Consider the following 25257-nt stretch of genomic DNA (forward strand, 5'->3'; position numbering starts at 1 on the left):
TTTAAAGAACAACAACAACAACAACACAAAAAAACAGTCCAGTACACAAAGTTTCCTGATAAAGTAATATTTAACTCCAACACGTGTGTGTTTGTTCATATCTCTGTGGTGAACAGGGAAAGCAGACTCAGATGATTGTGGGGTGCTAAGACAAATACAAGAAGATAAAGTGCAAAAGGCAAATATGAAAACAATACACATATAATGGTTAAAAACCAATAGTTTCACATTGCAATAATAAACATTTACTCATTGGTTTTAGGAACAGTGTCATACTCAATATGCTTTCCTAATGGTTTAAATACACCTCACAAGATGTGGAATACTTCTCTCACTAATAAAGATAACTTAATGTAACAAGAATAATTTCTTTACTTTAGTTTTTCATTTTACATTGAAAAGTATCCTGTTAAAAAGGAATAAAACCAGTGGGTGTAGGTAGGAAGTGTTGCCTGAAACTCTGAACTCACAGTGTTGATGAACCACACGCTCCCTTTGCTATGCATTTCCATGAAATAATCACATTTTACATTTCTGCAGCCCTGTGCAAATGTAAACACACATGCAAACCCACAAAAACATATATTTCATGTTCATAGTAATCCACATTACTACTGTACTGGTACATCAGTCATATTAACTGTAGTTGAGACAGCACCATGCTGACTGGACTTGCAAACATTCCTCTTTTTCTTTATAGGTAAGAGGAGGGAAGATTGTATCAGAGTCTCATCCCCTTTCTCCTACCCCTTCTTCTTATTCATCTTCTCAGTGTCAGTTATCTTGCTCTTCATCTGGTTCAATCTTTTACACACTTATTCCTGTCACAGTTCAGTTTTTTCTCTCTCCATGGATCCATCTGTCGACCTGTTTATGTTCAGTCTAGGTCGCCTTCTTTGACTCCCACTCCTGGAAACCGTGAGACAGCACAGAGTGAGTAAAACATTTCTGTCTTTGTCACACACACACACACACACACACACAAAAGCAGCAGTCTTGCACACACCTTTGCCTTCTGCATGACGTTCCCCTTGGAGGAGGAGTAAAGAGACGGAGGGCGTTTACGAAGCTCAGATGCTGAGTTGACCGGCACAGTCTCATTGTAAACCTTTTCAACCTTACTGCCTTGTGCCTATAAACACACAGACCAACATACAAAAATGTCAGATTTCACTCATTTAAAAGAATAGTTTAAGTTTATGCTTTCTTCCACAATTTCTTAGCCACGAACAGAGACATTCTGCAGGACAGGCAACCAGAGGAGACTCCAGGAGGTCACTGTCTGCGGGCAAGAAACAGTCCAGCATGTAACTCTGTAAATCCACAACTTGTGATGGGACACAGGTTTGCCACATAATAGCATTTTCAGAATCTGACATCTACCAAGAACAGTAAGATAAATTCATACATTTATTAAGATGTCCAGTAATTGTTTGTCTAAGGGCCCGGAGCTGCACAAATGACAGAATAGGTTTCTTAAACTCGTGGATTTCTCTTAGTGGTTCACAGTTTATAGTTTTATGAATTATACAGGAGAGTGTCTCTGCAGTTAGTGGCCTACCTTGACGCTGATCTTGGTGTCAGTGGGCGGACCCAGTGCTCCACTAGCCAATGATTTCTGTAGGTTTTCTTTGACCTCCGTTAGTCTGAGCTCCAGCTCCACCCTCTCCTCCTCTTTCTGTTTACACAGTGTCTCCAGCTTGGCTAACCGCTGTTCCACACCATGACCTTCATGGACACACACATACACACACATAGTTAGTACTGCTACAAAGCTGAAGTCTAAACAGTGCTGCGTGTGTGATTTCTCACTGACCTGTAACGCTCTTCATCTCCTCCTTCACCTCCTTCTTCTCCCTGCGGAGGGAAATCAGTGCATTTCTGAGCTCTTCCTTTTGCTTCTCCAGCTCCTCTTTCTGTGTCAGGTACCGCCTGGCGTCCTCCTCTGCACGCGTCTTCCCATACCTTGCATACTGATTTACATCTGACAGAATACATGGCAGATATTAACAAAGAGAGCAATACTGGTGCAGATGTTTGTTTACTTTTAGTTTTTACTACAATCCTGATCAGGAGAAGCCAGATGTAACATGTCTAGCAATTTTCCACCACATTTTCTATGATATAATTTAGCCTGTCTAATCAATTACAAAATGGAAGGAGACTCACTGGATGCATGTCTCTTTATGACGGCCTGTTGTTCAGTTTTTTCAGAATCCCTGCTGGAGAAGGAGGCATGACGTCTCACCTGTCCAGTTCTGCTCTCAACATCCTCCTCCTGCAGGTGAATTAAGTACATTTTCAAAATGTACAAAATTTCTAGAGCCCGTTTTGTTTTTATGGATCTATATATATTTTTAACTCAAACTGTAGCATAAAAAAACATAAGGAGAGATTAAGCGATGTGTAATCCTGAACATAGTCTATCCACAAATTCAAATGTGCAATAGCAAAATAATAGTTCACATGATGCTTCCTCACCGCAACACTTTCATAGACCTCATCATATGTGCGGGAGTCTGTTGAGGCACTGCTGGAGGAAGCAGCAGTGGTAGTGGCCCATCTGACAGGAAAAAAACAGAGAGGCACAGACAGATGCATTTCAGGATAAAAGACACAATATGAGACAGAAAACTCTAAATAACTGCATGTAGAAACACACACATATACTGTAGGAAGTGACTCACAGGAAGGAGTTTCTGGCAGCGTGCCGTATGTCAGTGAGTGTATCCACGTCGATGTAGTCGTAGTGCAGCTCTTCAGGGAGAGCGGCGCTGCCGGTCTCTGCAAACAACACACCCAACCAGCGGCCGAGATCCTCTGAGCAGCTGGTCTGATGGACACGCACAAACAAAGTTATTTGGTTTCCAGAAAAATGTAGGTGTGTCGTCCCTGTGCACAAGTTAACTCTATGTCTCATCTCCGTCCACAGTGATATAAAAAGAGTCATGAAAAGCAAACCAATCTATATCTTCTTTTGATACCACAATAAAGTACCTCTAACGATGCTAGTTCGTTGCCTGCCTGCAGGATGCAGAAGGAGAAGGGATGTTTGGGGCCAAGGCCACCTGGCACCACCTCTGCACCTTTGAGCGGCACCACAATGACCGGTGGCCGCTGGTCCCCAGGGTCCTTCTGCAGGTACAAGCTTCCATCTCGCACCACGCACCAACGCTCCTTCCAGGAGCCGCTCAGACACACACTGAGGTAGCCTGCGGAGGGAAAGGGAAGGAATGTGAAAATGATGGAAAGATAAAAAGACAGCAGACATGTTTAGTGTCTGGAGTTAGATTACATTCAAGTCACTGGGTCAGGAATGTCGGTTAAACTTTTCAGTCTATGTATTCACTTATATATATATATATATATATATCTGCTGGCACCTGAAAATGTACTTCAGTTATTGTCAGACCAAGTGATATAATCAAATCCCGAACACCGAGCATTTGGAAACTTTGGGATCTCAACTAGAATTTGAAATATAGTAAGAGTTTGAAAACACATATGCTGTATAACGTGTTATGTTCCAGTATGGTAGAAGTGTTAACAAACTGTCTGACTCTTTCATTCTTTTATTTTTTGAAGATTGGCAACAAAAACATTTATACATATATACTTATATATACTTTCATGATGTAAACTTGGCACGCTTGTGAAAGAGGGCTCCCGTTTCTCAGAGTTTTTATTAGAGTGTAAACAAAGGTTATATATATTTGACCAATTCAACAGTATACCATTATGAATTATGAAACTGGCAATAATTTTACAGCACAATGATTAAAAGTGTTTGCCTACAGTGGCTTTTCTCACTGTATTAAATTGTATATCATAGGCACCAAAACATGTTTCACACCTTGTTTCTTTTTAAACATAAATATAAAACTGCAAATACTTTGGCAAATTGTCTAATAATCAATCAGTCATTTGAAAAAGCACAAAACAACCAACCAGCCAGTCAATCAACCAAATAGCTTCAGTTTGTGTCCTCACCACAGAGTGGGTTGTCAAGGTGACCAGAAGAAGGAGGCTCTCCGGGTAAAGGAGGTTTCCGTTTGGAGAAAGTAATGATCCGATTGATTTTCTTTCCTGCGGCTCGGCTCATTGACCCCGTCAGCTCTGAGAACGCGCCACGCTTCCCCCTGTCTGAAATCAAACATACCCTGATCAGATTGACAATGTAGTCGTAGAGTCGAGAAGCACTTGATTTATAGGATCCGGGAGTGGGATCTTACTTGATGGACAACCAATAAAAAAAGATAATGCTGCCTCATCACTTTAGTATCTTGTCGTGTTCACGCCAATAACTTAATTACATTCTTGTAAAAACTCAACCTCTACCAAGTCAGGACTCATTGTACTTTTTGTGTTTGCGTGTTCATACTGCGTGTGTGTTTGCGTGTTCATACTGCATGTACCAGGTGCTGCACCCTACTTCCTATGATGTCAGTGGGAGACAATTGCAGGAAAAGGACAGGAAGGATGTCATATCTGTGCACGCCTCACTTCCTGTTTCTCCCTCTCTCTTGTCTCTTTAGGTTCAGAGCCACTCTGTCAGTGAAATTTTTAGGGTCTGGGCCACTAATACTGATGTCAGCAGTTAACTATAGTGGTTAAATAAATGTATCCTGCCAAATGTGATTTGAAGAGCTAGCTAACCCTGTCCATCATTTAATGGACTTAACAGTTAGCTTGTGTGGGTAGGTAGCAGAGCAGTGGCATAGTAGGAGGTGTGTGTTTGGGTTCCACTTGGTAAAAAACTTTGTTTACATTTCCACATTACAAGAACGTGGCTGAGGTCTAATTTATTCATTTCAATCTTATCCTCCTCTATGCTAACTCTAGAGATACCATGGACAAACCTTTAAATATGTATCACAATTAAACTAATTAGTGTTTGCAATTGTAAAATACACTTAATTGCCAGCTTATGAAGGTAAACCTACTCAATGAGTCAGTGGTGTCCCGTCCTAGTCCCTGTGCAGTGGACTGGCTGTCTGCTGTTGGCCCGCTGTCTGAGTCTGATGCCTGCCGGTCACACTGCAGCACCTGGCAAAGAAGAAGTAGAAACCTGTATGTATGTATGTATGTATGTATGTATGTATGTATCTATCTATCTATCTATCTATCTATATATATATATACATATATATATTTATCTTATTTAACAAATCCTTCTGTCCTTTAACTGAGCAAAGCCATGTCAACTAAAATGACATAAGTTTTCTTGACATATGGTTTATTGACTTTATGTACTTGTAAAACTATTCTGGGGCGTAACTGCCATGTCATCATGCATTTGAGTCTTTGGCAGCTGTGTGCCAAAACCTTTTTTTGAGGGTATGAAGCTCTTTGAAAACTTGCCAGCTCAGCAACCGCAATAATGTCACCTCACTCACTGCTTTTCACTAGAAACCAAAGGAAAAGTTGTGTCATGTGCAGGCTGAAAGAGGTGATGTCAGCGAGAGACACTGAAATGTAAAACCTAGAGTATAGATTCAAAATTCAATGAAGAAATAGATACTACAGTAAAGTAAAACCCAGACATAGTGAGACCCAAAGATTAAACTGGCACAGGGAGACTTCATTTGGACAGCAAAATCAAGAAATAACTAGAACTGCAAGCAGCCCCCCTCGCTCCGCGGAGGGCACGCGAGTCAATCCGGGCCCACCACGATTTATTGTCCACGGGCCCTGCCGTGGCTCAGGGGCCAGTGGAGAATAAATGACCAGAGTTATAAATGAAAGGGGCTTACGGTTACGGAGATCTTAAGTGAATGTATGTCTATGGGAGTGTTATTTAATTTCCAGTTAATAGCACCACCTAGAAGCCAATTTAACACGTGCGTGACAGATAAGGTCCCCGAGTTTGGTGTAGATCGGCCATTGCAAACGTAAGATCTGAGATGACATCCTGTTTTTAGCGTTTGCGTAAACATTTGTTAGCTTGTAACTGGAACATTTTTTGTCGGATAGGCACCTTTAGGCCGAATTGCACCAAAATTTTCGGGTGTGATCAGGGCCCCAGTTTTTTTGAATAGCGCCAACTAGGGGCTAACTGTACCAAATTTTGCACAGGCCCTCAGGGGGGCATGCCACATAAGGTCCTCAAGTTTTGTGTTGATCGGCCTTTCCAAGCCTGAGAGATGTTATAATTCCTGTTTTTAGTGTTTTAGCAAAAATTTCTTAGCTTGTAATTGGGACATTTTTTGTCTGATCAAAATTCCCTCTACAAACTTTATTCATCTTGGTCCAGAGATGGTCTGTGCCAAGCTTTGTGCTGATCGGACTTGGGGCTTCGGAGGAGTTAATTAAAATAGGTTTTTCAGTTTTTGCAATTCAGTGAAATGAAAACGTCATCGCACAGAGGCATGTCTTATACCATCCGAATCAGCAGAATCCCCCAAACACGTTTGAGTTATGAGGATAAATATCCTTTGGTTCAAAATCCCATTGAAATGAATGGGGTATTTGAGCTTCCATTATAGCGGCACCTTTAGGCCAAATTGCACCAAATTTTAAAATAGGCCCAACTTTAACAATAAGCCCCTCCTGAAAAATAGGCCCAACAATAGGCCCAAATTTGGTATCCATCGGACTTGTGGTTATGGAGATATAAAATGCATGTAAGTCAATGGGATTTATTTTCGCAACTTTAATTATATTATATTTTGGCATATTTGGGTGAACTTTGGTGCCTGTAGTAAGGGGACCATGCTGAACAATTAGGCTCTGGTTTCATGTCAATGTGACTTGGTTATAGAGGAACAATTTTTTCGAATTAAATAGCGCCACCAAGGGGCGAGTTGCACCAATATATGGATATAAGGTTTTTTACTATCCACATTCTTGAGCGGGAGTTCCAAGCCCAAACAAGTTGACCTTGCTTATAGCGCCCCCTAGAGGTAGAAGTGGAGAAGCAGATTTTTGCGTCTGGGAACCGCGATGCCTTGCATTTGCGGGTTCCCAGCCCCATTTGGGCTCGTACCCTTAATTATAAATCTTATGACATACAGAAAATACTGTAGATAAACACGCTGACGCTGAAAGAAACATGCACACACACATATATACACACCTTGTCAATCTCCAACTTCCTCTGTATAATGGGAGAAGTAGATCCATCCAGTCCTTCAGTGTTGCTACTTTGGCTGCCAACATCTTGCACCACCTGGTACCAGAACAATAAAACCTTTACTTCCACATAACCCTGTGTTCCCTGTGTTCCCCTGTGTCTTCCCCCACTCGTCTGTCTCAGCACCAGCCCTCTGATATAGTGAATAAAAGTACCTTTAGCCATCGCTGGGCCTGCTCTTTACTCTGAACAGCCAGGACTAGAGCTTCGCCTCCAGGCAACGAGAAGCGCAACTCATGTCTCTTTTTCCGGCCTTCCTTTGGGACATAGATGACGTTGCACAGATTCAGCGGGAGCTCTGTGTGGGGAGTGCTCTCTTTGATGCTCTTAAAGCACTGTAAAAGAGAGATATATAGAGACAGACTTTGAAGTATCATTTGAAGCTATTTGATGGCATTTAATTTTGGTACTGAAATGTACGTTGTTTTATCATTCCAGCAGAAAACCATTTTTTTACCAGAAACAAAATGTAAGGTATACAATTATAGCTACTAGCATACCTTCGAGGGAGCAGTTATAACAATTGTACCTTGTCTTGTATGTCCTCTGTAAGCGTAGTTCTGTAACTAAAGCTTACAATGCATTTGAAAAAGAATGAGATGGGACATTGCTGTGTATAATTCTATAGGATGATCACTGATAATTTATCATGCTATAGAACTCTTAAATCTAACTCTGAGGTCTGATTCACCTAAATGTTCTTTAATATTTACTGTTGCTGTCTAATATTTCGATCAATAAGATACTGTATTTCAAAATAATCTACAATAAGTGACAAAATTTTTTTTAATTTTATGAATTTATTTATTAAAAAATGTTTCTTTTGTTTATCCGTTGGGGGTTTTGTCTGACTATGTATCATATTGTGTTTTGTGTTCCAGTTGTTGACACCTGTGATAGATGATCACATCATTGTTTTCTGATGGCACACATATGGTAGCCTGGGGTTACAGCCAATGTGAAACACACTGTTCGGTCAAATGTTGCATAATATATATATGTATATTTTTATATATCTATATAATCTAATGTTTTTAGTGTTGTTTGTTTGTGCCTGACAAAGACTGATTTAAATGTTCTACAGGCACAGTAAATAAAAAAACATTGGTGCACTGTTTTGTCCAGCACCTGTTGCAGAGTGTGCATACAAAGATGAATTCCTCTATAACACCACATATACATTAGGTCCTTTAAATTTACACCCATAAGCAGCTCTATTTACCTGCAGTTTATTGTCTCGGACAACAATTAGCTGTTTAGTCCATTGGCCAAAGCGTTTCTTTCGCAGCAGGAAGGCACAGATGCGGCAGTCTCTAACTGGTCCTTCTGGGTTCTCCTCAGCAGTCCATCTCTGAGGCCGGTCCTGTCCCTTGGCCTCTTCTTCCTCTTCTTCGTAAGACTCATAGGAGCTGCTCAGAGCATCGGAGTCATTGTCTAAGCACCAAAAATAACATAACTGATTAATTAAAACAATTCCTAGTGCTGATCATTCATGCATTCTGTGTACTTCACGGTTTGAGCACACAGTTGTCTGTCTGTTTACATTTGTAAATTTGAATTGCTAGCTTGAGTGCATGAGAGGGCAAACTCACAGGAGTTTTTGGGAGGACCATTAATCCTGGTGGTGGGGTAGTTATTGTCTGCATCTTCATAGTAGGCGTCCTCCACAGAGTTCCTGGAAGCTACAGGAGCGGAGCAGAAGAGTCGAGATGAGATAAAAAGACACACGAGAAAGGAAATTCAAATTCTCTAGTTGGTTAAAATTATTTATGAGTGTGCAAATCTGCGTTTTTGAGTTTGTGTGTGTACAGAACTGTTAATATTGGTGGTAAAGTACTGAGGGGTGGATCCAGGATCTAGAGGAACAGCCTCTTCATAGTAGTCATCAGGAAGCGGGGTAGTTGGCAAAGGAGGGGGCGTGTCAGTCGGTGTCTGAGGTGAAAGTAAAACCAAAATATTAGCTATGAGCATAAGAAACAGACTGACAGGTAGATACTGCAGACGACTTACAGATTTATGAGGATGACTCTTCTCCTCTTCCTCTTTGTGCTCTTTCTGCTCCATTGGAGATGTACTGAGCATGTGCAAATCACAGTCTGGTGGAGCAACAGAGGATTAATGTTATATAATAAATATAAATATAAATATAATATATTCAAATCTCTCCATGGACTTGCACCTCAGTACCTCACAGATCTACTCCATCCCCTACACTCAGGGGATGACAAGGACCTACTCACTGTCCCTAATTCCAGGCTCCAGACATTTGGTGACAGAGCCTTCTGTGTCAGTGCACCATCACTCTGGAACAAGCTTCCTCTTGCCATCCGCTCTGCCTCCTCTCTAATAACCTTCCAAAACTAGCTTAAAACACACCTCTTCACTGAGGGCCCCCCCCCCCCGGCCTCATTTGTTAAGTGTCCTTGGGTTTGTGAAAGGCGCTATATAAATCAACATTATTATTATATTGGTACAATACAGCTGTATAATACCTTTTATATATGTACTCACCAAAATCCTCAAACAGAGACTCTACAAAACTGGTGCCATTGCCATAGAGACAGCTGTTCATGTAGACGTCTGACCCATTGACTGTGGAAAAGATAAATTAGGGGTTAGAAATAGGATCAAAGTTTAGGGTTGGGATTGTGGTCTATGTCAGGACAGTCAGAATTACCAGAGTGTACAGAGACACAGGCAAATAGGCAAGTGAGTGCTCAGTGAGTATCAATACAGATTTTAGACAAATAAATGGTGTGGAGACATAAGTTAGACAGCAAGGGAGTGCAGATCGGTGATAAATGACGTCTTAGAGTTTGTCAAACCTCCCAGACTATCTGGAAGTGTTTTAGAATCACTGTGAGAAATAAATCCCCAAAGTATTTGGCTATAAAAAAAAAAAAGCCCTGAGGACTAAGTATAGGCATGGCAGCCAGGGTCCATTCAAACAATTGTGAGGACGTGATACTATCTGTGTTTTGCTTTTCCCCTTTGTTTGACCTCCTCTCATCATCCTCTTTAAACTTTACATGTCATTATCTTCTTACCTCAATCCTTTTATCCTCTCCGACAGCCTGTATTCTCAGATAAACAAGGATCTACAATTGTGTAGGAGCTCCATAAGATTTGATCTCATGGAGGCTGCATTGTGTTGCATATTTCTTCTAACTACAATTACAGTACTGTATCGCATGCGGTGTTGGCTCATAACAGGATGGTTGCCCCGTTGCATAAAGGCAGGTAAGAAAGAAATGTCCCTGTCTAAATAAACAATGTTGTAGTGACCTTGAACAAATTGCTTAACTCCAAAATGCTTCGGTTGAACTGCCGTGTTGAACTGAATTAATGTGAGGCAGGATGCAGCTGAAAAACCACAAGCATGCATTATTCCATTAGACAAAAAAGTCATTAGGAGTGTAGCAATTATATTGGTACTATGCATCAAAAATAAAATAAATATACTATTATAATATATAAATATTACTACTGTGTTTGCAGTCAGTTCATAAATTTTAAAGGGGTTTGTCACATCACTACACCTAAGATATAAACAAGGTAAGAAGTATAGACCAGAGAGGTTATGTACACTGCCCCCTAATTCTATACCTGACAGTTGCAGCGAGTCCAGGATGTTGCGTACGGAGGCCATCTTGTCAGCAGTGGCAGGACTGACCTTCTCGTGGTCCAGCATCTTCAGCAGAGAGCCTAGCTCATTCACAAGTCGCTCCATGACCACTGAAAATCACAGAAAAAAAAACATAAGAACATATCATTTGGGTTTGCTGTCAATCACCATCCTGTCATAACGGAAAAAACCCACGCTGCAGACTCCTAACGTGGGCAAAATGCTTGTGCATCAAATATCAATTCAACACATACATGCAAGACCATACAGGCAAAACTGGCAATTCACAAGGGGACTCAGCTTACTGCCTGTTGCAACAGCTGACAGGGAGGAGATATTTAACATCCTAACACATCGCGCTATTCATTAGGTTCGCCTGAGTTTTCTGTCTGTTCCCATTCTTCCAGCACCCCACAGATCAAGTCCTTTATTCGGTTTGGACATTTCAAGCTTTCTTTGAAAAAACAAATTATTGTCATGTTCAGTGCTGACATCCTGCGTGTGTATGTGTGTGTGCATGTGTGTTTTGTTGACCTTGACCTTGTTCCAAAAGCTCTGCCGCACTCTCACACATCCTGCCGACAAAGAGAGGAGGTAGCGGGAGAAAGAGAGTCAGAGAGAAAAGGAGGTGAGGAGGAGGGGGCAGAAAGCTTCCTTCCCTAAAGGAAACAGAGCCAAAGTAAAGAAGAAAATGTGTAATTCCACTCGAGGTAGATTCGGGTATGGTTACCAAACTGCCTTTAGCACTGAGTAAGTTGATTCAGCTGATCATTCATTCATGAGAAATGTCTGAGAGGCGGACGTTTAACATGATATCAGTTTGGGTCTGTAGTAGTGTAATCGGCTGACCTTTAATTAAATACTGGATGTTGGCCACTATTGATCTGAAGAAGCATTATTTCTGAGTTTAAGCAGCTAACCCTAAAATAATCTCGTTTCAGTGGAAAGTTTCATTGTCCCACATTGCCTCCCATGCTGTTTTTTCCACTCTGCCAAGAAAAATAATTTGGGGAGACATTTAATCATTTTTGGTATTAATGTTCTAAAATGTACAATGTCATTTCGCACAAAAGCTCAAGGAAACTTCAGTAGGGATGTTGGGACTTGGACTTAAAATAAAACTGTGGGGTTTTTTGAGTCACTGTGCTGTCCACTAAGAAAGCAATCTACCTAATTTATAAATCTTTATAAAGTTTCAAGTAGCAGGTAAATATAGATGCTAGAACATGATTAATAGATGAAAAAGCTGCAAATCTTGTGAGAGAACAGGTACATGGGTTAAGTTAAAATAAGATCAGTCCCTTGTTTTTTCACACACAGAGGGGACAGTGAGAGAAAGGCCCTCACTCTCCCATAGTCTCTTCCGCCGGCCCCCCGTCTGACAATACTCTATTGTCTCCACAAGGGCCAAAATTAGACAACCACAATGCTCCGCAAGACCAGAGCAAACAATACAATGTCAGAAACTCCAACAAAAAACAAAACAGGAACTAACACACATAGTCTAAGAGGGGCGTGGTGCAACACAGCTGCATCGGCTCGATCCATGGACATTCGAGGTTAAAGGATATGTCTCCAACAGCTGCGTGTGTGTGTAGTATTTGTCGGCCAGCAGCTGTGGTTTCCTGTCTTAGCTGTCGACAGAAGCGTCTCTCCACTCCTTCCTGATCTTGACTCTCTCCTCCATCCTACTGCTAGCCTCACCTCCTCTCGCTCCCGCCCGTCCTCCCACTTTCCCCTCTCTCTTTTTTCCATTTGTCTCCATCCTGCTGTTTTCTCATTCTGTCCCAACATCCTTTGTCATCCTTAACTCTCCTTCCACCTCGGATCACGTTTGCTTCCAGATTTGTTTTCCACCATCTACTGAAGATTAAGTTAAGAAGTTTCTTGGCTGATCGTATTCAAATGAAAGATCTATTGTACTTCACTTTTCTAAGGCAAAAAAAACACCCACAAGATTCAATGTGATCAATCTCAGTGTAAACAAGTGGGCTGATGGAGTTTCAGACTGGGCCTTTGGTCTAATTTTATACAGTCCATCCATTCATTTGCTCATTTGCTCTCTCTCTCTCTTATCCAAGTCTGAGTACATCTCTCTCGCTCTCTCCCCTTCTCTCTCTCACTCTCCCTCTCTGGAGGGACCGGAGGGTTCAGAGGCTGAGAATCAGCTGTTCTGGAGGCTTGTGGTCAGTCTCACCCACAGAGGGATCTTTGTAACCCACCCCCATTCCACACATGCACGCACACACATGTGCACACACGCCACAGATTTCCTTTTTAAATATTTTCGACGATGGACACAAACTTAACTGACAGGGACACACACACGCTATTAATTTGTCTCTTAAAACAGAGACACCATCGTACAGAACGAGAGTACTTTCAAAATTGTGTTTGTGTGTGTGCTTTTACATAAATGTTTGTGTGTTTCCACTGAAAAAGGTCAGTCATGAGACCTGAGCCATGCAACTCTAATTTGAACTGATTTGCCGTGTTTGGTTGCAGCTCAGAACAAAACAACTCACTGCTGCTGTTTATCTCACCACATAATGCTTATGGGTGGCAGGGTGACAGAGAAAAGATACGTTTCTCGCCCTAACCTGAGGCTTTTAATCCCATCCATTACAGGACTAACCCATTAATCACACCAATCCAACCTAACCTCCTCCCAGACATGCCTCTCCCATCTTAACCATCCTTTCTTTTTCTTTTCTTTCCCTACACTTCTGGACTAGGGAGAGATATATAAATTGACTTGCTTGTTGTTTACTTTAATTATGTTGCCTGAGGCACATGATTATCTGTAATAGGAACATTCAAGATATACTTATGTGACACAAACATTCACTTTTTATGCCTTTTTCGAGAATTTTACGCCTCCAAATGAAGCTGTTATTTCACACTACAGCAGGCGTCCTCATCCTGCCTCCCCCACACTCCCAGACACCGAGGTCCCTCCAGATCCCACATTCTCCCGTCCACTCATTTCTTTCTCTCTGTCCATCCTCCCTCTCTGATACTTGTCCTTTTAACTCCTTTCCCCCGTCAGCCTCCCTCCGTCCTTCCTCCAGACACCCATCCTCTTCAGACGGAGGTCAGAGTTCAAGTCTTGGCGGCCCCAGCAGCTCCCTCTGAGACAAAAGTCTACTTCAGAGATTGAACATCCCATAATTTATATTTTCATGACAACAGTAGATGTGTCACTGCTCGTTAGCAAGGGGGGTAGTGTTCAGTCAGACACCAAGCTGGCAAGATCTTTAAAAAGAAACATCTGGGGGAAAACAGTCATGGAATTCTATTTTTCACATTCTTTTAGTATCTTATCACTTTCCTCAGATAATAAAAAGTGAGAAGACACAGGAAACAAAGGAGCATGACTGTGGCCAAAGTCCTTATGGTCCTTTTACTATATTTTAATTTAAAACCCAGACCGTTGTGCTATGGGTCTATACTACTGAGCTGGATTTGGGGCTGCTTACCGAGTTGTTATCCAGCATCATGTGAACGCTTAGCCTGATCATGATTGTTAAGGTTAGTGATGCTTAAAATATATCCTGGGTATGATGAACTTGTTTCGTATTATAGGCCCCAGGTAAGGAGACATTCAGACACTACAGTGACCATGGGAAAGCCACATGCATTGATTAATTTGTGCATCAAAGAATATTTTGTCCCCTTTCTTCTAGTTCAATGATAAGTTTGACATTTTGGGAAGAGTTAGATGATCGATACCATCGATACCACTCTCATGTCTGTAAGCTAAATATGTAACTACAGCCAGTAGCTGGCTAACTTAGCTAAGCACAAAGACAATGGAAAAATGGGGGAACAGCTAACCTAGCTCTGTCCAAAAAGTACCAAAATCCCCCTCTAGTAAATACATTGTCTCTTGTTTGATTAATCCATACCAAAAAACTGTTAAAATGACAAATAGTTTAATTACAGAGTCAGGCTAGCTGTTTTCCCATTTCCAGTCTCTGTGCTAAGATGAGCAAACTGGCTGCTGGCGGTAGCTTCAATTTTAGTATGCAGACATGAGAGTGGTTTCAATCTTTAACTCTCTGCATGAAAGTGAATGTGCATATTTCCCAAAATATCAAACTTTTAAATTTGAAATCAAGTGGCTCAATGTCATGGAAACCGGCAGGCCTACAAATAAACAACTCTGTAGCTCTATACAGCATTTGGACATTTAAAGGACTAGTTCAAAATTTGGAAAATACGGTTATTTGATTTCCTGTCAAGAGTTAGATGAAAAGATACCACTCTCATGCCTGTACGGTAAATATGACGCTGGAGCCAGAAGCTAACTTTGTTTAGCATTTAAGACTTGAAACAGGGAAACAGCTAGCTTGGCTCTTTCTGGCTCTGTAAAAACATCAGTAAAAACATGATCAAGTCTTTTCTCCTGTTTGGTAGAAGAACTTTATCAGCTTAGTTTCCACTTGTACACACATGTATGGACCTGCCTCTTTGGATTTCTTTGTTGCAGAAAGTTTAACTGTATGTCAGAAACCAAAACAGTGAAAAGCGGTTTACTGAAGCAAAGTTTTTCCTCTGCTCTTTGAAATACCACTGAAAGTTAAATCAAGAAGTGGTCTGGACTTTCTGACTCTGAAAGAGAATGGAAAGATGGGGGTGAGTGGAGGATCACTGGGTGAGGGGGAGGAAAAGGCAAAAGGAAATGTAAGGGAGCCGTGGTCGAGGTCAAGGCTAGTGACAGAGAACTGGTGTTTCAGTATGTGGGTGTACATATGCAATTAATTATTACTATACTATAGTATTGTCAAAACTGTTGTATAAAATTGGAAACCGTTTTGTATCTTCCTTTGTGGTATAGTATAAGAGAGGATAATTATTATTCAAAATTACACAGACGATTGTTTGAAAATGTTGCCTCTGTACTCTGCCTTATCGAAAACTGTTTTACAGCTTCAGTTTCTACAAATTTCTCCCAGTTGCAATATTGGCCCAGAACACCATAATAATTACTACTGTTTCTTTCCACAGTGAGAATATTTTCTTCAAGAGTCCACAGCTGCACAACTGTTTGGCCACAAAACACTTTGGTTATAGCCTACTGTATAAACTGCTGGAGTCCAAGTGTTTCATTGGCCTTTTTTCATGGAAAACTGTAGGAAAAGCACATCTGTAAATAATACATTTAATGATGGCTGATTATTGATGGTTTCCGGGTCCTGGTATTGTGCATGCAGGCTCATTGTCACGTCTTACTGGGACATCATTAGTGTTATTAGTAACATCTCCTATTATGACCATTCAAAATGTTTTGCTGTGAAAAAAGCCTGTTAAAAACACTGTAGGATGATGTGACTAATATGTATCATCATCATCATCATCATCACATAATAAGTATGATTGCTGTATAAGAGTTGACCCACTACTGTTAATTAAAATAGATCTGAAGCTGCATTTGTGCTCAGGCTTTGAACAGTGTCGTTAGTTTTGACTGAGTTTGGCTTCTAAAATTAGGATGAGCTATTTCTTTTACCTCAGAGTGTCCTTCTATTTATGGGAACTGACATAATTTTTGTGTAATTTTATACCATGCCTGAATAAAGGGCCTGTTAGACCAATTAAATACCTGTAGGCAACATGATGGGGGGTGGTTGAATGGATGCTTTTCCTATGAATAATTTTTCTCCATAATGGTCATTGTTTCCCTTAACATAGCCTCTTGTTATCCTCGTTCAGTTTAGCCCACTGCTTCATCACCTGGTGTCACGTAATGCAGCAGCTTCCTGTTTGCAGCACTGTAGCCTGAAGGCTTTGGAACAGAGCAGCCATTCAGCTGCTGCTGCTGCAGATTCACTTCCAGCAGCGCTGCTTCCAACGGGGCACTTCTCTGTTGGTATCAGATTGCATCACTCTACCTGAGTGAGGACACCTCCTCCATGCACACGCACAGCGCACCAGCCGGCATGTAGGTGTATGACATCACTCTCCCAGAGCAAGGCGCGAGGCGCACTCGGTTAATGGTTTATGGGTGGGGGTAAAGGCTGTTGACCCGAAACTTGCCAAAGGCATCCATTAACAATCCACAGTAAGGAGCGATGTCACATAACCCCTCCAACCTGTTCTGTGTAGCTCAGAGCATTCCCAGCGTTTCGCCAGGTGCTTGAAATTTGTTTTCTGATCTTTGAGTTAAACTGAGTGAAGTTTATGATTTTTAAATCGTCACGCTTCAACAGTGATGAGAAAAGCATGCATGCCAGTATCTTTATTAAGGTGAATAGGTCTATGTTATGACCCTCCCTGATGAATGAATCATTCATCAATAATAAAAAGTTTTAGGTTATCTCTGTTGTCTACGATGTCTAACTGCATCTCTTCTGAGTTTAGAGGACACGTGTGGTGATTGATAATATTTGTGTGTGTCTGTGAAGATTCTCAGTCATCCATGTCATAGTTGTCCATGGAAGGTTAAAATCAAGGGCAGCTGGACTTGGGCTGAAGATCACTTGAAGATGTTTCGCCTCTCATCCGAGAGACTTCTTCAGTTCTGAATTGTAAGCTATAGCCTATTTGACAATTTCTCATTTATCTCCTTAGATGTGAGCTTAAAATTAGTTTTTTGGTACGTTCATGCCTTCCTATTTATGGTGTCTTCTTCTCAAAGTTATTACACGTTTACTGTAGTTAATTAAATGAGAGACCGTTACTCACCACTTTGGAATCTGGACTCCATGTCGTTTGATATTTTAAAGTTTGGATCACCCCGCGTATTTCCAGCAATAATCCCTTGTTTCATTGAAAAGCGACGGTTAGTAGGCTAACGTGAGGCGTGTTCTCCAGTCACACAGCAGAGCTCTGTCAGCCTCCGTGCGGCCAAGTGAGTCAGAGTGGCGGCTACAGTTTATAGTGTGACTAGGCAGCCGCTGGTTGATCATCCAGGGCTCCGCCGGGTCCTAGTGCTAGCCTGAGAGGCCGATAACACAAACATGAACACCCCGAATAGTGATAGTGTTTTCATTGTGTAACTGTCGTTGGTAGAATACATTGGAGTCACTTGAGTATTTCCATTTCATGCTACTTTATACTCACACTCCAAGATTCAGAAGGAAATATTGTAGCCTACTTTTTACTCCATGACAACTATCGGACAACTAGGCCTACTTACTTTACAGATTTAGGCTATACAAAAGATATGAGATATAAGACAAGGTTTATTGCAAATTTCAACAACAAGGCAATTCAAAGTGCTTAACATAAAACAGACAAGCAACACAGGGAAATAAAAAAGGTATTTAAATACAATTTTTAATAGAATATGAAAACCAGTTAATGTGCAGTTTAAGATCCATCCATCGTCAACCGCTTATCCTGCGTACAGGGTCGCGGGGGGCTGGAGTCAATCCCAGCTGACATCGGGCGAAAGGCGGGGAACACCCTGGACAGGTCGCCAGTGCAGTTTAAGATATTAATCAAAATACTTCCATTTGATTTCATAAATGTCAGCGGTAAAGTAAAAAGTCTTCAGCCTTAATTTAAAAGAACCAAGAGTTTCAGCAGTTTTCTGGAAGTTTGTTCCAGGTGGTGCATACAAACTGCTGCTTCTTCATGTTAATTGTAACTCTGGGGACAGAAAGCAGACCAGTTCCAGACGACCTAAGAGGTCATGACATAGCAGAAATTCAGAAATGTATTTTGGTCCTAATCCGTTCAGTGCTTTATAAACCAACGGGAGTATTTATTATAAAATCAATTATTTGACAGACACAAAGCAAGTGATGTGATCAACTTATTTGGTCTCAGTTGGTCTCATAATGTGCCTACTGACATTATGGTACACCAGACTTTATACAGTAAATGGATGGAAAGGACCCACACACAATGATTAAAGGTAGAGGAACCAGAAAGAACATACTTAAGCTATTCAAATGTGTCTTTTTTCAGACATTTCTTCAATTTTTACCATTTGCCAGATAATTAGTAAATAATTTTGCCTCCTAATGCCTCTAAAAATAAAGCAAAAAAAGATATTTTTTGGTTGAACTTGTCACAATTAATGAGGAAGGGTCACATAGACATTGCTCTCTTTAATGGGCCTAAAAGTTTGTGAAGTGTTGGTCTACGTGGTACATAAAGTATATTATTATTGTATATTGTCAGGTATGCATGTACAATAGCATTGCTGATTTATCTGCCAAGTGAACCATTACATTAGGCTACTTGATATTCTCCAAATACCTCAGAAAACTTCTCAGATTCTTTAGTTTTCCATGCTGGTGTAAAGGTGAATAATATAATGAGATTAATCATTAATTAATTTCAAGTTAATTGCTGTAAATTACATTATAGCTCAGAATTAAATTAAAAAGTCCAACATTTCTAAACATTGGAAGAACATGAATCCTATCAAGAAACTGCTGAACCCTGAACAAAAAACTGCAAGGTTGTTCACCATCCCAAACATCGTCATGTACATTCAAGGTTCATGAATAATATTGAGGACAATAAATAATAAAAGTGATGCTTGAATAATTTATTCAGACGTGGGTTTGCAAATAATGTTACTCCAGTAAATCAAAAGCTGTAAACACACACACCTCATCGTTTCAGTTCCTGCAGTAAAGAGCAACATTAATCCATCTTTTACATTCAATTACAACAAGCTATCCAACACATTTTGTTCCTATTAAATCCATTTCAGTGTAGTTTCGCTCACACGTGTTTTATCCAAAACACAAATTTTAAATTCTTAACATGCTAAGGCTTTACTGTTGTGACATGCGTCAACTCTTGATTAAACTTTTTTTGTGAGTACTTTTCCCTTCGCATCTATCTTTGTTTATCTCTTCACGCATTCCTTCAGTTGTTATTTCCTCCTTTTCTCCATCTTCTTTGACCTCTTCCTATTTCCTTCCTTCACTTCAGAATAGTTTTTTCTCAATATTCAGAGGGATCCTCCATCGGTCACGCACACATACACAAACACACACACAAACATGATCAGTCTGGTTTACTTGTAATCCAGCAGCTGAGTCACGATCGCAGCTGCAAGTGACTTGACAAAAACAAAACAAGTGAAGCACATACACTTTCTCACAAAAGTGAGTACACCCCTCACATTTTTGTAAATAAAAACTGTCAGTGCTCAGACTGCATCAAATTGGTCTGCATGACTGTCGTCCCAGAAGGAAGCCTCTTCTAAAGATAATGCACAAGAATGCCCGCAAACAGTTTGCTGAAGACAAGCAGACTAAGGACATGGATTACTGGAACCATGTCCTGTGGTCTGATGAGACCAAGACAAACTTATTTGGTATAGATGGTGCCAAGCGTGTGTGGCGGCAACCAGGTGAGGCGTACAAAGACAAGTGTCTCTTGCAGTGCTGGAAAATAATGGTGGCCACACAAAATATTTACACTTTTTTTGGACATTTTCACTTAGGGGTGTACTCCCTTTTGTTGCCAGCTTTTTAGACATTAATGGCTGTGTTAATTTGAGGGGACAGCAAATTACACTGTAATCCAAGCTGTACACTCACTACTTTACATTGTAGCAAAGTGTCATTTCTTCAGTGTTGTCACATGAAAAGATGTAATCAAATATTTACATAAATGTGAGGGGTGTACTCACTTTTGTGAGATACTGTAAATCTTCTTCTTGTGTGTAGTACTAAAACCTGATTTCTAAACTTCACTAACATATCTGAGCTCAGAGCCATTACAAAGTTTGTTCACATTAAACCACATCATATTTCAAAAACCATTCAGTGAACTGTACAGTCTGCTCATGTCATAGAGAAGAACTCTAAACACTGATATGGCTTCAGAAAAATAACTGACATCAAAATCAAACACATGCCAGTATTAAAAAAAGAAGAAAACCTTTGGTTTTCAGCATTAGCATGTTAAAAAAAACACTGTGTATATCATGTTGAGTAACCCTAACGTTGATAATCACACTATTCTTGTCCACCAGTCTTGTCAGCTTAGGAGTTGCAGAGGATAGTGTCTGTGTGACTAAACAGGGTCCTTCTTGCTTTCAACAACATCCCAGTCTGTCTTCCAGGCAGTCTATTTGCTTCCCAAGCTGTCTCCCTCACTTTCGGCATAAATGCACATTTGACTCAGAATGGCAGACCCTTAGTATGTTAACAAGTACTTCAGCTTCTGGTCCGCCTGCACATATATTGGACTGTCACTCCGGTGCCCCTGTTAACACACTGCCATCTGCTGGAATTAAAGGAAGAAGCAGCCAACACCTCCCTCTGCTCATTACTTTCTGTCTGTTGTAGCCTCTCAAAGTCTTCCTGCTTTCCTTTCAGTTTTCTTTACCTTTTGGCCAGTTGGCTGACTTCATATCTTAAGAAGTCAATTACACACCTTTTAAAAGCACTCAAAATCTGGAGACCAACTGCCATTCATTTCAGCCAGTTCCTCTTCCACTGTGACACAGAGTCAATCTGGGGTCAGGAGGCCTTTCTAGAGGCACACTGTAGGCAGGGGACCTGCATTAGGGTAGTCTTCTCTGGTTCATTTTCTCAGAAGAGTCTGACCTGTTTCTTCAGTTCGTTCTTCTTCCACTGAGCAAGATGATCAAAGGCAGACATTGACATGCCAAAGACTCTGTAGAACTCCTCTGGTGAGAGGTGTCGCTGGGAGGAGAGAAGACAGAGTAACTTAGAGATGGAAAATCAATGATGACTACTTTCTTATAAACTTGCTTCTAATAGCTTCATGTAAAAACAAACAAAAAAAACCCTGGGTGTCAGTATCTTTATTAAAGTGAATTAGTGATGAATCACCCTCATACACAAAACATACATCAATAATAGCCTAAATTTACACATGATCCATGATGATGAAGATACAGAAAAATAGAAATGCATTGACTGAAACATAACATATTGTCAATAATTTAAAGACAACCCAAGGCTCCGCTGTGATTCGCACCATGGGTCTCCAGAGGAAAATGACTCTGGGAATCCCCTCCTGTAGCAACTTACCTCCAGTCTTGCTCGGTCCACATCACTCGGGAGACGCTGCTGCCCTCTGACTGACACAATTAGGGCTTCATATGGGTAGATCTAACACACACATACACAGAAAAAGTCACCAACACAGATGTGTTCCAATCTGACTGCATTCAGACTTTCACCGGTGTTATTCTAAATTAGAATGACAGAGGATGGGGGAGGTTTATTTGCTTAATGTTGTTTATAACATGATTCAACTGCGCTATTAAAACAACCAAGCAGCAAGGATTTGGTGTTTCAGCCCCATGAAATCCGTCAGACTGATTTTGTTTTATCTCTGTAATCCAAAGGTAGCATTGGCAGCAATGAGAACAACTGATTAAGTGTGTTGATGTGGTCCTTGTTTTTTCCTTTTCTTCTTAATTAAGAGAGCATACTTTCTGTAAATCATTGATTGACATAAAAAAAACTCCCAACTCTTTACAATCGCTCACGAAAACAATAAATACACAAAGTTTGTTGACCCTTTAAATGTTTGAATCTATTTTCTATAGTTTGGGGACTTAAAGGGGCAATATGTAGTTTTCAGCGGCCACTAGCGTGCGGTTTTAAGCAAAACGCGAGATCCCACAATTAACGCGGAAACACCAGCATGTCGGCTGTGGCTTTTCTCCAGACATGTTCAGGCTCTGTTACTTAAACGATAAAAAAATGCAGCGTGACAGCACCTATAGACAGAAAGGGAGACAGCTTCACACAACATGCTGGAAACTCAGGTAAACCCCCACTGCATTGTTACAGTAATAGTTTTATCAGCTTGAAGTTGAACTAATCCATGCCCCTTACATGATAATGTTATATTTACTACATTTAGCAGATGAGCTACATTGTTAGCTCGCCTGCCTGCTTTTCAGTAACGTGAAAGACATTTGTGTCTTTCACCAAAGGCTCAGCAATGTGAGCAGAGCTAAATGTATTGGATGATGATGAAATGGTTAGTGAGCTGGACTGGCGAGTGAGATACCAGAGATGGGGACTCGAGTTTAAGATTCGGACTTGAGTCTGACTTAAGTCGCACACACAGTGACTTTAGATTGACTTGAGACTCATCCTCAAAAGACATCAGACTTAACTTTTGTTTATTTTTAGGAAATGTCTGATGAGCTTTCTGTTATTCCCCTCCCTGACTTACCTATAACCTGCTTACGTAACACATACTATGAATCAGCTGCGCGCGTCCACATGTGAGAGAGGACAACAAATACCGGCAGCTGCTTTGCCATTCATCATAAACTGTGACTTTGAAACTTCACACAAGGCCCAAAGAAAGAAGCGCAAAATGGGTTAGTAACCTGACAATAGTCAACATGTTTAGCTCAGCATTGGCTATCAAACTTTAGCTTGCTTCTAGCTTTAGCTACGACCTACTGGAGGTTAACTCCAACTGTCGTTTGTTATGAATAGATGAATGAGCGTTTGTTTGCTTGCCAAAATTGTGGTAACTTAGTCAATTAAAGTAATCATTTACGTCCCGCTGGCTGCCATAACATTAATTATTAACGGTGGGTTCTAACAGGTTACAGGTTTATTGTTGATCATTTAGTTGTAACATTACACTGGTTTGAGAGTCTGGTGTTGACTTTCAGTAGTTTATAAGCTGTCATTAGTTGTAGACGCATTGTACATTAGGCTACATGGTTGTGCTCTGTGAAAAACAGGTTACAGGTTTATTGTTGATCATGTAACATTACAGTTTTATTTAACATTAGTTAACGTTAAACTGGGTTTGAGAGCCTGCAGGGTGTTTTGACTTACAGTAGTTCATAAGTTGTCAATAATTGTTTTGCACATTACATGGTTGTGCTCTGTAAGTGAAAAACAGGTTACAGATACAGAATTCATTATAGCTATGCAGTGTTATAAGTAGCCTGGATTGAACACAGCAGGTGATACAACATTCATTATAACCACCAGTGACTTGAGACTTGGACTCTAGCCTAAAGACTTGTGAGCATCTCTGTGAGATACACACAGGAAGAGAGGAGACGAAAGAGAAAAGTGATTTCACATGGCTTTTAATCAAGAATGTACAGATTCTTACATGTACATTCCTCCCACGGGCAGTTCAAAACCAGAATATCTCATATGATCCGAGACTGTCACGATTATTAAAAGCGGCAATGTAAAGCACCACTATGAATCTTTTGACCAAACGTAGGATATCAACTCAAATGTAAAATAGAGAAACAGAAAATACAATCCTAGCTGGCAGGACAAGCTAGAGCTCACTTTTCTTACTAAACAAGACAAAGTAGGTAAGTGGTTGATAAGAGGGAATGAAAGAGACGAGGCGGTATTAAAGCTGATCAATTGTTAAAATGTGTTGAGTGTTTATTATAAAAAAAATTTCTGAAATTAAGCACTTTATTTTAAAATACACATTTAAAAAATTCTCTGTATTTTTTTTAATGCAGTCTTTAAAACTGACTGTAAATATTGTTGAAATATTATCTGATTTGATAGTCATTTGTTGACTAAAAACATATGTTGATTCAACTATATGTTATGGTACTGAATGATAACACAACTTAGTCGTTATGATGTTCCAGACCTTTGCTTAGGGAAATTTTCTCTAACTGGACCTCTTTGAATTTTAATCACATAAACCTTAATTGTTGTTTTGTATCCTTACATGGCACACACAGGACTACGTCCCAACCCAGGGCCTTCACATTAAAAGCATAATAGTGGCAGTTCCAAGCAACACAGAAACAGACGTGTGCTACATTTCTAAGTGAGGCTACAGCCCATTGACAACAAGGCGGTAAAATTTGATTTATTAATAAGTGATTACTTATATCTCCTTTAAAAAAGGAAGTGTGCTTTAGCCCTACACCCCTTTTCCATTTTTCCTAAAGGGAGAGATGCAGATTTTCAGATGCAGAATTTCACAAAAATTGTTTGAGTGAGACAAAAAATCAGCACACTTTTCTTATTTTATTTTATTTGGTCAAGGTCTGTTTGGTCTGTGTTTCTAAGGTTTTGTTTTTTTGTATCAGCGTGTTGGTCCGGATTATTTTGAAATTGTCTGTTGTCTGTGTGTTTGGTCCATGTGTCTGCCTGTTTCCTGTTTTAGTTTGAACTTTTTTTCATCCGTTGTCTATGTCTAGTTTTGGTTCCTGTTTTGCCTGATTTTCCCTAATGTGTTTCACTTGTTTGTGCTCCCGTCCTGCTCGTTTGTCATCATTGTCATCTTTTGTTGAGCGTCTCAGTTTGTTCTCTGTGGATTTGTACCATGTTGGATTATTGAACCCTGTCTAGATTTATGTTGCCACTTTTTGGAACACCATCTGTGTTTTAGACTCTTCCTGCTTCAACCACATGTAAGCTTGGGTTTCTGTTGTTGTAGAATAAACACTACAAACTGTGCTCCCAAGTGTCTTGTGTTTCAATGTGTTTCACAAAAAATGTAGAGGAAGGAAGAATAAAAAGACATTTGAAAGATATAGTGCAGTTATTATGCTGGTGATCTTTCCAACTACTGTAAATATGAA

General features: G+C 40.3%; 2 protein-coding genes across 3 annotated transcripts in view; both read right to left on the reverse strand.

Moving 5' to 3' along the window:
• Positions 1-51: 51 nt before the first annotated feature.
• Positions 52-17615, reverse strand: LOC119895689 (actin filament-associated protein 1-like 1). The gene is made up of 19 exons (XM_038708956.1): positions 17445-17615; positions 10739-10867; positions 9644-9724; positions 9143-9228; positions 8947-9064; positions 8725-8814; positions 8355-8566; positions 7288-7467; positions 7076-7168; positions 4944-5046; positions 3991-4143; positions 2998-3212; positions 2688-2833; positions 2482-2563; positions 2170-2278; positions 1817-1984; positions 1562-1728; positions 1007-1132; positions 52-909 (listed from the first exon to the last, which is right to left on the reverse strand). The coding sequence occupies exons 1-19, from the start codon at positions 17527-17529 to the stop codon at positions 883-885; spliced, it is 2370 nt and encodes a 789-aa protein (XP_038564884.1). The 5' UTR covers positions 17530-17615; the 3' UTR covers positions 52-882.
• A 2679-nt stretch (positions 17616-20294) lies between these two features.
• LOC119895959 (actin-binding LIM protein 3-like) overlaps positions 20295-25257 on the reverse strand; it is a 63970-nt gene continuing 59007 nt past the window's right edge. The window contains exons 21-22 of one of the 2 annotated variants that reach the window (XM_038709393.1): positions 21734-21814; positions 20295-21382 (exon numbers count right to left, since the gene is read on the reverse strand). In XM_038709393.1, the coding sequence (XP_038565321.1) occupies positions 21269-21382; positions 21734-21814 (195 nt within the window). In that variant the 3' untranslated portion in view covers positions 20295-21268. The remainder of the gene's footprint in view (positions 21383-21733; positions 21815-25257) is intronic. The other variant, XM_038709392.1, reaches the window with a different exon arrangement.

Source organism: Micropterus salmoides, unplaced genomic scaffold (assembly GCF_014851395.1).
Source record: "Micropterus salmoides isolate LMB-PRFRI ecotype aquatic unplaced genomic scaffold, ASM1485139v1 Ms_hic_scaffold_9, whole genome shotgun sequence".
NCBI lineage: Eukaryota > Metazoa > Chordata > Actinopteri > Centrarchiformes > Centrarchidae > Micropterus > Micropterus salmoides.